Source organism: Myotis brandtii, unplaced genomic scaffold (assembly GCF_000412655.1).
Source record: "Myotis brandtii unplaced genomic scaffold, ASM41265v1 scaffold1341, whole genome shotgun sequence".
Lineage (NCBI taxonomy): Eukaryota > Metazoa > Chordata > Mammalia > Chiroptera > Vespertilionidae > Myotis > Myotis brandtii.
Window position 1 is genome coordinate 860,192 of NW_005354761.1, and position 13,873 is coordinate 874,064.

Genomic DNA, 13,873 nt, shown 5'->3' on the forward strand with positions numbered 1-13,873 from the left:
ATGCACATTTCCAAATGGTGCCTCTGGACCAACCCGAGCCTTGTCCTCTCTTCCTTGTGTTTGCAGCCATGGCACAGGGTATGAAAGCGATAACCACACCACGCCCATCCTCTGTGGCGCCCAGTACAGAATACACACCCACGGTGTCTTCAGGGGCATTCAGGTGAGTACTCGGGCCCCGGCTGGAAGTGGACTTCATGGCCTCTTTCCCTTCTCAACATCCACCCTCTCACTTCCTTGCTGATGGCCATTTGATCCTAGCAAGTCTGTTCCTAATTGTATGCTCCTGGGGCAGCAGGGATCCCCTCCTCTTCCAGGGGAGAGATAGGGCAGCCTCCTCCTCTACAGAGGCCAGCTTGAAGGGGGCTGCCTCCCTGGCTCAGGCCAAGATGTTTCCTGTAGAATCCCATCTTTTCTCTTTTCATGGTTTAATTCGCCTTCTCCATGGTGGGCTACGCAGCTCTTATACTAGCATTTGGGGCTAAACGGGCTTGAATTAATGGCCTGCCTTTGACTTGGTCTGCAATGTAAAGTGCCCAAAGGTAGACTCTATCTTGCCAAGGGTTGCTAATAATAACAATAACATCAGTAACTGCACCATCTATGGCTGGACACTTTGTATATGCCAGGCATTGTGCTAAGTTTTATACATGGACTGTTTTTTTAAAAAAATAGACTTAAATTTTTTACAACAATGTTTTAGGTTCAAGGGGAAATTGTGCAGAAAGTACAGAGAGTTCCCATATCTTCCCTCTCCCCTGCTTCTCCGACATAGTCTCTATGTTTATTAATATCTGGCTTTGGTATGGTGCATTTGTTACAATGGATGAGCCAATAATGACACATTATTATTAACCAAAGTCCATAGTTCACATTAGGGTTCACTTTTTGTGCTATGTGGTTCTGTGGGTTTTGCAAAATGCATAATGCCGTGTATCTACCATTACAATATCATACAGAGCAGTTTCACTGCCTAAAAATGCCCCATGTTCTACCTGCTCATCTCTCCCCCCTCTCCCCTTCTCCTGCCCCCATCACCACAGATCTTTTCACTGTCTATAGTTTTGCCTTTTCCCAGAGTGTCATATAGCTGGAATCATACAGTATGTAGCCTTTTCAGAGTGGCTCCTTTCACTTAATAATACACATTTAAGCTTCTTTCATGTCTATACATTGACTCCCCCCCCCCTCCATTTAATCCTCAGCACACCTTTATGAGGTAGGTACTATCATTAGCTCCATTTTGTAGGTAAGGAAACTCAAGGCTGGAGAAGATGAGTGACTTGTCCAAAACCACATAGCTGGTAAGAGGTGGAGCAGAGACTTACAACACGGCTTGTCTGACTCCAAAAACCCTGTTTTTAAAAACCCTGTTTTTAAGCACCTCTTTATACTGCCTCCTAGGGAGACAGAGGCTGTGAACAGTTTGGGGGAGGAGGGAGTCTCCAAAGAGAATGAAGGGGAGCTTGCCTCATTGTTTCCCTCTAGCTCTTTCTCAGGTAGGACTGACCGTACACATACACTCGGAAGATAAAGGGGACCAACATGCTGCCCTGGGAAGGATGTGCATGGTGCATAGAGGGCAGACCCAGTGTTTTCTGGTGTCACTGTTAAAGCACTGCACATGGAGTCTCTGGTTTCAGCTCCCCTTCACAGACAACACCCCCACATCTCAGGGGCTCCTCTTCCTTGTCATTTACTCACACATGGAAGGTCTGGTTAGTTGGAGCTCGTTTGTATCCTGCATGCCTCTCTAATAAGGACATTCCCACCCATTGCATATTTGGCCCCAGTGTTGTGGCCATGCATCTGAGTGGGAGGGAATGGAATAGAATCTGGGACTTTGGCTTCCAAACCTCACTGCATCTAGTGGAGAATCTGAGAGACAGGCTGGACTGGGAGCTCTTCCAGTCACCAGCATTTCTTTTCCAGATACTCTGGATTATCGACCTCAAACAGACTTCAAGTACTGGTTCTGGCTGGTCAGTAGTGATGCCGTCAGAGCACTGCATTGTAGAATGCACTGATCCGTCATCCGTTAGTGATGTCTGCTGTGGGCATCTGGTGTGTGGAGCAGTTTTAGGCTTCGGCTCTGCCATCCCTTCCTGGGGTATATTCCAATGCTCACTTTCCCTGGGGACCTGGCACGCATGTTCACCTGTGGCTAAAGCCTGCATTCGCTTATGCTCTGCTTGTAGGACGTTCGGCGCGTGCCCGGAGTAGCCCCGACTCTTGTCCGTTCGGCATCTGAGACCAGTGAGAAACGCCCCTTCATGTGTGCTTACCCGGGCTGCAATAAGAGATATTTTAAGCTGTCTCACTTACAGATGCACAGCCGGAAGCACACTGGTAAGTGTGTCCACCGTCCAGCCTTGGTTTGGTGAGCTTGGGGCAGGGCTGGTTCCGGAGCTCCTGCTCCTGGGTCTCACACTGCTAAGGGCCCAGGTGATTGCTGGGATGATAGACAGTAGGGCTAAGTTTTATACATGGACTGTTTTTTTTTTTAAAAAATAGACAAATTTTTTACAACAATGTTTTAGGTTCAAGGGAAAATTGTGCAGAAAGTACAGAGAGTTCCCATTTCTTCCCTCTCCCCTGCTTCTCCCCTGACATAGTCTCTATGTTTATTAATATCTGGCTTTGGTATGGTGCATTTGTTACAATGGATGAGCCAATAATGACACATTATTATTAACCAAAGTCCATAGTTCACATTAGGGTTCACTTTTTGTGCTATGTGGTTCTGTGGGTTTTGCAAAATGCATAATGCCGTGTATCTACCATTACAATATCATACAGAGCAGTTTCACTGCCTAAAAATGCCCCATGTTCTACCTGCTCATCTCTCCCCCCTCTCCCCTTCTCCTGCCCCCATCACCACAGATCTTTTCACTGTCTATAGTTTTGCCTTTTCCCAGAGTGTCATATAGCTGGAATCATACAGTATGTAGCCTTTTCAGAGTGGCTCCTTTCACTTAATAATACACATTTAAGCTTCTTTCATGTCTATACATTGACTCCCCCCCTCCATTTAATCCTCAGCACACCTTTATGAGGTAGGTACTATCATTAGCTCCATTTTGTAGGTAAGGAAACTCAAGGCTGGAGAAGATGAGTGACTTGTCCAAAACCACATAGCTGGTAAGAGGTGGAGCAGAGACTTACAACACGGCTTGTCTGACTCCAAAAACCCTGTTTTTAAAAACCCTGTTTTTAAGCACCTCTTTATACTGCCTCCTAGGGAGACAGAGGCTGTGAACAGTTTGGGGGAGGAGGGAGTCTCCAAAGAGAATGAAGGGGAGCTTGCCTCATTGTTTCCCTCTAGCTCTTTCTCAGGTAGGACTGACCGTACACATACACTCGGAAGATAAAGGGGACCAACATGCTGCCCTGGGAAGGATGTGCATGGTGCATAGAGGGCAGACCCAGTGTTTTCTGGTGTCACTGTTAAAGCACTGCACATGGAGTCTCTGGTTTCAGCTCCCCTTCACAGACAACACCCCCACATCTCAGGGGCTCCTCTTCCTTGTCATTTACTCACACATGGAAGGTCTGGTTAGTTGGAGCTCGTTTGTATCCTGCATGCCTCTCTAATAAGGACATTCCCACCCATTGCATATTTGGCCCCAGTGTTGTGGCCATGCATCTGAGTGGGAGGGAATGGAATAGAATCTGGGACTTTGGCTTCCAAACCTCACTGCATCTAGTGGAGAATCTGAGAGACAGGCTGGACTGGGAGCTCTTCCAGTCACCAGCATTTCTTTTCCAGATACTCTGGATTATCGACCTCAAACAGAATTCAAGTACTGGTTCTGGCTGGTCAGTAGTGATGACGTCAGAGCACTGCATTGTAGAATGCACTGATCCGTCATCCGTTAGTGATGTCTGCTGTGGGCATCTGGTGTGTGGAGCAGTTTTAGGCTTCGGCTCTGCCATCCCTTCCTGGGGTATATTCCAATGCTCACTTTCCCTGGGGACCTGGCACGCATGTTCACCTGTGGCTAAAGCCTGCATTCGCTTATGCTCTGCTTGTAGGACGTTCGGCGCGTGCCCGGAGTAGCCCCGACTCTTGTCCGTTCGGCATCTGAGACCAGTGAGAAACGTCCCTTCATGTGTGCTTACCCGGGCTGCAATAAGAGATATTTTAAGCTGTCTCACTTACAGATGCACAGCCGGAAGCACACTGGTAAGTGTGTCCACCGTCCAGCCTTGGTTTGGTGAGCTTGGGGCAGGGCTGGTTCCGGAGCTCCTGCTCCTGGGTCTCACACTGCTAAGGGCCCAGGTGATTGCTGGGATGATAGACAGTAGGCATTTTGAAAGATCTGGCTCAGGTGATAGAAAAAGGCTGCAGGGCCATTTTGCATCCTGATTATCCATCCTTTAATAAAGAAGTCAGTAAGCTGTCTTCAGGAAGGGCTGAGCAGAGTGGTGGAAAAAGAATCGCACAGAATTAAAGAGCCTGGTGTTTGAATGCTGGCTTTATCACCAAGTGGCGAGACCTAGCGAAAGTTACTTAACCTCTCTTTGAACTTCATTTGCTTCATGTGAAAAATGGAGATGATAATGCCTACCTTATATAATTGTTAAGAGCAGATTACATTTTAATATTAAATTGGATTAAAGGAATTACAGGTATGAAACACCAAGTGCAGTACCCTATGCCAATAAGTCTGAATAAATGGTAGTGTTCCTATTGGAATACTATTAGCATCTCTAAAGAGAGAGGAGCTAGCCTGGGAGTTTGGTACAATCAGATGATTTTGAGAGCTTGGTGGGCAAGGTTATCCTAAGATTAGGAAGAGAGGGTTCAAAGACAAACTTAACTGCTTGGGTTAATAATCAACCAGATGAGAATGGGAAAATGGATTGTAGGTTTAATTTTTGTTTTCAATCTTAAAAAAGGATGGTGATTTTTGATTATGTGTCTAGGAAAACTTGATTTTCCCCACAGGTCTGCCTCTGGGAAAGAGTCCTTGTGTGGTTGTTGGACACCTCAAATGTGAACAGCTGTTTTACAAATATTTGCCCTTGGCCTGTGGATGGGAGTGAGATTGGGTCTCCCCTATAGAGAAAGGGGGAAGAGCAGGCTTTTCTGCAGGGCAGCTGGTGCCATACTTTTTCATTTTTAAAATTTTTAAAAATTGATTTGAGAGAGAGAGAGAGAAACATTGATGTGAGCGAGAAACATTGACTGGTACCTCCCACATGCATCCTGACCAGGGATCGAATCTACAACCTGGATATGTGCCTTGACCAGAAATCGAACCTGCAACCTTTTGGTGTATGGGATGATGCTCCAAACACTTGAGCTACACTGACGAGGGCATTCTTTCCACAATTGAAAGACAGCTTTGTTGTGACGATAAGCATAATTATTTAATACTAGAGGCCCAGTGAATGAAATTCGTGCACTGGGAGGAGGGTGTCCCTCAGCCCAGCCTGCACCCTCTCCAATCTGGGACCCCTCAGGGGATGTACGACTGCAGGTTTAAACCGGCAGTCAGACATCTCTCTCACAATCTGCGACTGCTGGCTCCCAACCGCTTGCCTGCCTGCCTGCCTGACTGCCCCTAACCGCTTCTGCCTGCCAGCCTGATCACCCCCTAACCACTCCCCTGCCAGCCTGATTGACGCCTAACTGCTCCTGTGTCAGCCCAATCGCCCCCAACTGACCTCCCCTGCCAGCCCAGTCACCCCCAACTCCCCTCCCCTGCTGGCCTGATCGCCCACAACTGCCCTTCCCTGCCGGCCATCTTGTGGCTGTGGGCACCACCATCTTTGAGGGTGTGACAGTCAATTAGCATATTCTCTCCTTATTGGCCGTGGGGGCTGCCATCTTTGCGATGGCGTGAGGGTCAATTAGCATATTCCCTCTTTATTAGATAGGATTACTGCTGAGGTTGCTTTAAGGAAGCTAGAGAAGAAAGTGATCTGCTTTCAGATCTCTAGACCATTGGCCATTGCTAGGTCATTACATGTAGAGGATGCAGTTCCTGCTTAAACCTGACTTTGCACTCAGTGCACCTCTGGCTTTGAGGCTAAAGATGAGAAAACTGGTGGCATGTTCTGTTTTTACATAGTTTCCTAAATGGGATCATTTGGAAAGTAAATGTTAAGGTTAGAAGGGAGATGGTAAAGTAAAACTCTGCTTGGAAGAATGCGAGGGACTACATTCAAGATGATACCATTGTAGAAACTTTTAATGGAAAAGAGATACTTAGAAAACAATGAGGGTTAGATGTCTGTGTGAAGGGAAGACAGTAGGCAAGATGGCTAGGACTATCAGAACCGCTAGGGCAGGCTGGTATATAACAATTCTGTGGTCCCCTTCTTGAAAGAGTACAATTTATAATAACAGCGCAGAGTATAATATTAAGTAATTCTATATTAAATGCTTTCTGTGTGTCAGGCTCTTTACATGCATTATTTCATTTAATCCTCACACATACAACAATTACCAGCTGGGTGGGGTACAGCTGAAGCAGGATTCAAACTCACGCCTTTCCATTCCCAAGCCACAAGCCCCCAGTTCAAAGGGCATATGGTCTGTTTTGGATCTAGGACATATACATATGAAAAGGGACTAAGAGAGCACATGATAATGTTCTAAACCAGAGGCTGGAGGAGTGGGAAGAGTTGTTCAGAGAGTATCCATTTGAGCTAGGGTCCAGGAGGTTTCTTGGTGGCAGATGGGTGTGGGCTGACCATCAAGGTTAAGGTCGGGCAGAAAAAGGAAAAACAGGAGCAGAAGCAGAAAGGCAGGGAAAAGAAATGCGACCAAATAGTGGTATTGTCCTCCCCAATTGTAGAGGTGAAGCTAAGTCACTCACTGGGCTGGGGACAAGTAGCAAGTTAAGGAAAGGCTCCTGCCCTCAGGAATTTCCAGCCGGTGGAGGAGGCAGACCTGGGCACAGCCCACCGCATTCGATGTTCTGTAATAAATTCTGTAAGGAGGGAAGGAAGGGCTCTCAGTCTGCACACGACGTTTCCAGGAAGGCATCACAGATGAACAGGCATTTGTGAGGAACTTAGAGCAGACTTTTTGCCAGTAGGAACGGGATAGGGACCAAGGGCATTTAGTGTGAGCAAAGTGTGAGGCAGATTTCGGGAATGGTGAGCTCTGGTATAGCAGGAATACAGATTACTCAGGGGAGATAGAGGAGGTTATCTATCTATCAGGGCTGGATAGGTAACTAGGGACTGCCCTGCAATGGAAAGACCCGACGGAGCCCTGGGGGCTGCGGGGGAGGACTTGCTCTCCATCCCAGAACTCCATCCCAGAATGCGGGTGACTCAGAATTCTCATACGAAGGTGGAAAGGCCCGAGGTCTCTGAGTGCACTCTTGGGGCTCAGCTCCCAGTGTTTGGCTGAACTTTCTTGAGCGAGGACAGGGTGGGGCTTCTCCATTCTGAGACTGGAGGTTGTGTAATCCCACTACTGACTTCTCTCTGATAAAGGGATAGCAAAATCTTTCTAAGCTCCTGGTTTAACTTGAGCGTCTCACAACCATTGAACTGTTTATGCTTGACTCAGGAATGAGAAGTCAGTAGCAGAGAACACCAAATCTTCAGGCCATAAAATATGGGCCTGCTCCAAGGCACGTCCATCTCAGAATTCTGCCTCAGACTCAGTCTAGGAGTTAAGATTTCTTTCATTTGTTATTTGTCTAAATATTCTCTGCCAGTGATTTTTGAGCACGCTTCTGTGCTAGGTACTGGGCTAAGCCCTTTCTGTAGATGGTCTGGTTTAATCAGTTTATAAATCCTTGGAAGTTGTCAGATTATTGGCCCCATTTCACAATAAGGAAACCATACCTCACCCAGCCCTTACAGTGCCAGAGTGGGATGTGACCTTGGTCTCAAACTCCAGAACCTGGGTTTCCGTTCACTTCTAACTGGGAGGTGAGGGACCATCCTCATTCACCCAGCCCCCCCAGTCTTCAGTCACTGACAGTGAGCCCATGGATAGGTGGGCCTTTAACCACACACTGCATTTGGCAAGGCCACACTAACATGCTCCACCGAAGTGCCTGAGGCCCTTGGGGACCCCTTCAGTCCCAAGAGGAGAGGTTGCTTTTAATGAGATCCCCACTTCCAGTATCATTTTCAAATGGAGTCTGTTTCTTCCTCCAAGGTGAGAAACCATACCAGTGTGACTTCAAGGACTGTGAGCGAAGGTTTTCTCGTTCAGACCAGCTCAAAAGACACCAAAGGAGACACACAGGTTTGTAGGTTCACTTCTCATTGCCAGCAGTGTGCTCTCTTGCATTACAGTTGATGTTGTGATTCTCTTTGTTGTTAAATATGGATGTGAGAGGGTCAGCCATTTGTTTCATTTTTCTAATTTTTTTTTCTAATTGCTGGGTATTTTCCTTCTCTTAAAAAAATAAAAGAAAGAAAGGGAGGAAAGAGAAAGAAGCACCCCATATTTATCATGCAGACCACAGAACAAGGAGATTCCACTAGCTACTTGCTGATGATACACCGAGCACCAGTAAAGATCATGGGTGGTGGAGATCAGAATCCCATCTGTAGTGTATGATCCTCTTTTTCAGTCTTGGACACAGTTGAGACCTTGGTCAGAAGCTGGACATCTGTGGTTAAAGAATACTTGTTTCCAAGAGCAGAAGCAGGTCTTCAGGGTTATGCACAGAATCGGGTGGTTCATGCTGGGCCTGGGGGAAATCTGAGGGTGAGGCAGATGCTGCAGGCGTGGCTGGAAATGCCCGGCTCCTCCGGCCTCCGGGAAGCAGGCCTTGTGGGCCTCGTCATGCCCCACATTGTTAGGGCTGCGGTTAGACCTTCTCTGTCCGTCTAGGTGTGAAACCATTCCAGTGTAAAACTTGTCAGCGAAAGTTCTCCCGGTCCGACCACCTGAAGACCCACACCAGGACTCATACAGGTAAAACAAGTGCGTAAACTTTTCTTCACATTTATTTTTCATTATTTTTTAAACTACTGTTTGAATGAAGTTGTTTATGATGAGAGAGATTGGGAAAGACTAGTGTAAAAACGGTTCTAAACAGGTTTAGACTTAGATGAGAGAAAGAACATTCTATGGCTATTTTAAACAACATTGTTTAAGAAGGGGCGGGGGATTGATACAGAATAGAACAGAGATGTGAAAAGAACTTTTCATGAGTGTCCAAAATAAAAATGAAGAGATAACGTAGGTCCCTCTGTTCCCAATTTGTTTCATCATATTTTTTTTATCACTCAGCTTGATAGGATAATCAACCTCACAGAAGAACAACAGAAATTCTAGCAAGCCCAAATCTAGCAAGCTAAACATTTATTCTCTGAAAGTTGATGTTTCATAACACTATTTTCAGAGATCTGAATTCTTTCTCTGCTAAAAGTTAGTGCCCCAGGAGCTGCCATGGTTTCTGCCAGACTCACATCAGCGTGTGGATATTATTTCCTTTGTACTAGTCTAGAGAAGGGGAATCGAGCATTTATTCACTGGCTGTTGAAGGCTTTTGCTTCTCCGTAAGGCTGGTGTGATTCATAATGAAAATGGCACCATCTTTGTTGTGTATTTTATAGCTTTGGAAGGAGGGCCAATGTCTAGGTTATCTTACTTTATCTTAACATCATCCTTGTAAGAAGAGTAGGCAGGCATGTTTTATCCCCATTTTACAGATGAGGAGACTGAGGCACATAGTGATTAAATGACTTGTGTAAAGTCCTAAAGCTAGTAAGTAGCAAACCCAGTTTTATCTGCTCCCAGCCCACCATATGCCTTCTTTGTTGGAGAAAGGTTTGGGGGGATTGGATTTTATGTCACAACCCATGGAGGAAAGAGAATCAAGTAGAAAGTCAGCAGAGTTGAATACCATTGATAGACTGAGGAGAATGAAGACAGCAAGAGAAAGGGTTGGACAGGACTTTGGCTGCATGGCTCGGGGTGGGGACTGGGAGCAGGAGCCAGATTAGAAAGAGCAGAGGAACAGTGAGCAGGAGGTAAAAGAAGGCATGATGTCATAAGCCCCTCGTGCAGTCCTGGATTTTCAACCCAAACATGCTGCACTTACAGAGTCAAGGCACCTGTACCCCAGAGTTGGTGGGATGGGCATCTCGTTGGCCCTACTTGGATGCCTTTGGTGTTGCTTCTTTGCCTTAGTCCTGAGCTCATAATTTGGTGGGAAAGAGTTTCTATTCCTTGTACCCTAACCCCCAAATCTGTGCATATCTGCATGTGTGCTGGTGACCTAGGTTACCAGTAGACTATTTAATGCTATACTTGATGGGCCCCCAGCTCTCACCCTGGGTCAGCACCTCCCCTGGGACATTTCTCAGTGCTTGTCCTGACCAGTAGCTCCCAGAAAAGGCAAAGTGGGACCAACGATATCAAGAAAGGATCCCCAAGGTGGTACAAGGGATTGGCTTCTGTGGCATTTGTACTTAGCATTAAGTCATAGGTATATTTGCAATATGGCTAGGCCCAGGAGGTGGGATACAGCAAAGTGCACGGTTTTTGAAATTAGACTGACCTGAATTGGAGTCTTGCCTGGGTCTGCCTTGCCCAGAAGTCCACCATCATCTGTAGAGTGGGGATAACAACACTTCCCTTACAGAGCTGTTCTAAGAGTACATGAGGCAAGCCATATATATATATTAGAGGCCCAGTGCATGAATTCATGCATGGGTGGGGTCCCTTGACCTGGCCGGCAATCGGGGCCAATGGGAGTATCTCACCCAGTCCTGATTGGGGCCACAGGAGGTTCTGATCAGGGCGATTGGGGCAGGCTGGCCAAGGGGAGAGGCCGCAGGAGGTTGGCTGTGGGAGTGCACTGACCACCAGGGGGCAGCTCCTCCATTATGCGTCTGCCCCCTGGTAGTCAGTGTGCATCATAGTGACTGGTCAACCGGTTGTTCCAGTCATTCCGGTTGTTCGGTTTTAACAGTCGTTTAGGCTTTTATATATATAGATGATGGCCAGCAAAAAGCTTGGCATACATTAGGCACTTGATAAATGCTAATTATCTTCCCTGTACAGAATGAGGCTTGGAAAGAACTTCTGAGGGCACCTTAGGTGGAGAAGGCTTGATCTTTTGGCAGACTTGTTAAAAATCTCTAAACTATGCTTCAACTAGAATTTTCTGTGTAACAGAATTATGCTCTGAGTTACACTTTAAGGAAATAGAAAAAAATACCATGTATCAGTGACTAGTATCAGTTACTTATTTAAAATACTTATTTAAAAATACTAGTATCAGTGACTTATTTAAAAATACTCAGCCTGTCCAGAATCTTTATCTATACAGAGATAGGAAAGCTGCAGTCATAGCTCTACTGCTGGATGGTGATTAATAAGTAACATCTAGGGTGACAATCCTGAGGCCCTTGCAGCCCAGATAAGTTCAATGCCCTACTTACACAGTTCATAAGACAGTCTAAAGGGAGAGGTTGAAATAAGTGTCCCCCCACCCCTTCATTTTATATGATTACCCAGACATTTCCATTCATAGTCACTCATTTCCCAAGTCTTCTGACTTAGTAATCCTATATAATAAAAGGCTAATATGCAAATAGATAGAACGGCAGAACGACCAGTCACTATGACGTGCACTGACCACCAGGGGGCAGACACTCAGTTCAGGAGCTGCCCCCTGGTGGTCAGTGTGCTCCCACAAGGGGAATGCCACTCAGCCAGAAGCTGGGTTCACTGCTGGCGAGTGCAGCGGTGGTGGCAGGAGCCTCTCCAGCCTCCGAGGCAGTCGGACATCCCCCGAGGGCTCCTGGACTGCGACGAGAGGGCAGCCAGGCTGAGGGACCCCCGCCCCCCCGCAAGTGCATGAATTTTGTGCACCAGACCTCTAGTATTTTATAATTTGTTACAGTATTTTAAGGCCTCAGAAGAGCTGCCATCTCAGAGCTGCCCCCGAAGTAAGCCTGGTGCGTTAGCTTAGGGACAAAACTAGAAGGAATCTGGAGTGGGTGCCTTGTGGCATTAACTCGGGCCTTTGAGAGTTAAACATATACCATCTTTTCCGCTGCAAGTATCTGACTGGCAATTGTGTCAACAGGTGAAAAGCCCTTCAGCTGTCGGTGGCCCAGTTGTCAGAAAAAGTTCGCCCGGTCAGACGAATTAGTCCGCCATCACAACATGCACCAGAGAAACATGACCAAGCTCCAGCTGGCACTTTGAGGGGTCCAACCCAGGGACAGAGCTGTGTCCCAGGCAGGACAGTGTGGGAACTGCTTTCCAATCTGACTTTAAAAATCCCTCCTCACTCACCTCTCTAAGAAGGAAATGCCAGTTCGCCTTCATCCAGCTTCCAAGACAAGATGCGTGTACTACTGGATCCCACCAGGTCTCCCCGGAGAAGGTGGCCTCCACTCTGCCAACTTGTAGTTGACTCACAAAGCCCCAGAGAGGTGGCCAACGACATACATCGCCGTTTGGTCTGGATTTCCCAGTGTAAGAAGAGCCATTGCTGAGAAGGTTCCCCCACCCTCTTCTTTTACGCTCATTTTCACTGGGAATGGAGTCATTGTACCATTTTCCATCATAGAATATTTATAGGCCAGGGCATGTGTATGTGTCTGCTAATGTAAACTTTGTCATGGTTTCCATTTACTAACAGCTATAGCAAGAAATAAATCAGAGAGCAGGGCCCTGGGGGTGAGACCCGTCCGACAGTGCGGAGGTTAGGCAGGCTGCTGTGTGCTGCCAGGCAACTTTTAAAGCTCGTGTGTTTCAAGCAGCTGAAAAAAGAATCAGAACTAAATAGCAACTCTGTAGAGAAATATGAAAGAATATTACCATTCAGTTAATTCAATGTTAACATTAACACAATGCTCTTAAGACACCGTGTTTGAAGATCTGAGATTTTGGTTTTGTGTTCATTTTTGACTTTTTGAATTGTAGTCATATGCGTCTTCAGAGATGTACATATCTCCTCCACAAAGGAAGTGGAATTCATTTTTATCATGTGGGGTGTCCTTAGAGTCCTTCAAGTGTATAGGCTACGCTGGTTATGTGGCTTCAAGTTGTAAAAATTAAAGCGACTCAAAAAGAAATAGGGCTGATCTGAGATCTCACTGATAAGACTGTTCTTAAGTAACTTAAGTAACTTTGGATCTACAAGTATATGTGCAAAAAATGATACTTACTAGGGTGAGGAAATCCATTGTTTAAAGGTAATTGGATGTGTGTGATTTTTTTTTTTTGGATTTTTAAGGGAGGGAGTTTATTATTTACTGTTGCTTGAAATTATTGTGTAAATATATCTATCTGATAATGATTTGCTCTTTGACAACTAAAGTTAGGAAATGTATAAACGTTAGATGCATCACTGTCTCGGTGTTGATCTTACAACGTATGGATAACACTAAAAATGTAACCTGCATTTTTTCACTTCGCTCTCAATTAAAGTCTATTCAAAAGGAAAGTGGCAAGATTCTATCAGCCCTATTGAGCTCAAACCTTTGAGCCTCTTTTAAATAGGTAAGAAGATACCGCCGACATCGATGACCACTAGTTGAGCCTGTCCCAGGTCCTGACCACTATTTATTTCCTCCTGTGGAAACTCAGGAGGCAGTTATTCCTCAGAGGAGCAGCCAGAGAGGCCCCTCTTCTGCTCGCATCTTAAAGGGACTGCGTGGGAGCTGGCTGAACGGGCTTGTGGACAGCATGGTGGGGATTGTGTTTTAGGGGTCATTTTAATCAGGCTATCATTGCATCACTTCTTTTTCCAGGTCAGCAAAAGAGAATAGAGAGATACTAACGATTATGAGTCTTTTTTGAAAAGTTCACCATTACACACTACCATCAGGAGGGTATAAGCTGAACACCTACTACAAGTGAATTTACAGCTATCGTTGCCGTAAATCAGTTCAGCAGGTTGAAAACCACTTAGACGTTCCA

The 13,873-nt window shown here is 46.1% G+C and overlaps 1 protein-coding gene across 1 annotated transcript in view; it reads left to right on the top strand.

Annotated features, from left to right (window-relative positions):
• Positions 1 to 13,477, top strand: part of WT1 (Wilms tumor 1) — a 69,031-nt gene extending 55,554 nt beyond the window's left edge. The window contains exons 10-14 of the mRNA XM_014534953.1: positions 67 to 163; positions 2,199 to 2,349; positions 8,135 to 8,224; positions 8,819 to 8,902; positions 12,030 to 13,477. Of these exons, the coding sequence (XP_014390439.1) occupies positions 67 to 163; positions 2,199 to 2,349; positions 8,135 to 8,224; positions 8,819 to 8,902; positions 12,030 to 12,151 (544 nt within the window). The 3' untranslated portion in view covers positions 12,152 to 13,477. The remainder of the gene's footprint in view (positions 1 to 66; positions 164 to 2,198; positions 2,350 to 8,134; positions 8,225 to 8,818; positions 8,903 to 12,029) is intronic.
• Positions 13,478 to 13,873: the final 396 nt, after the last annotated feature.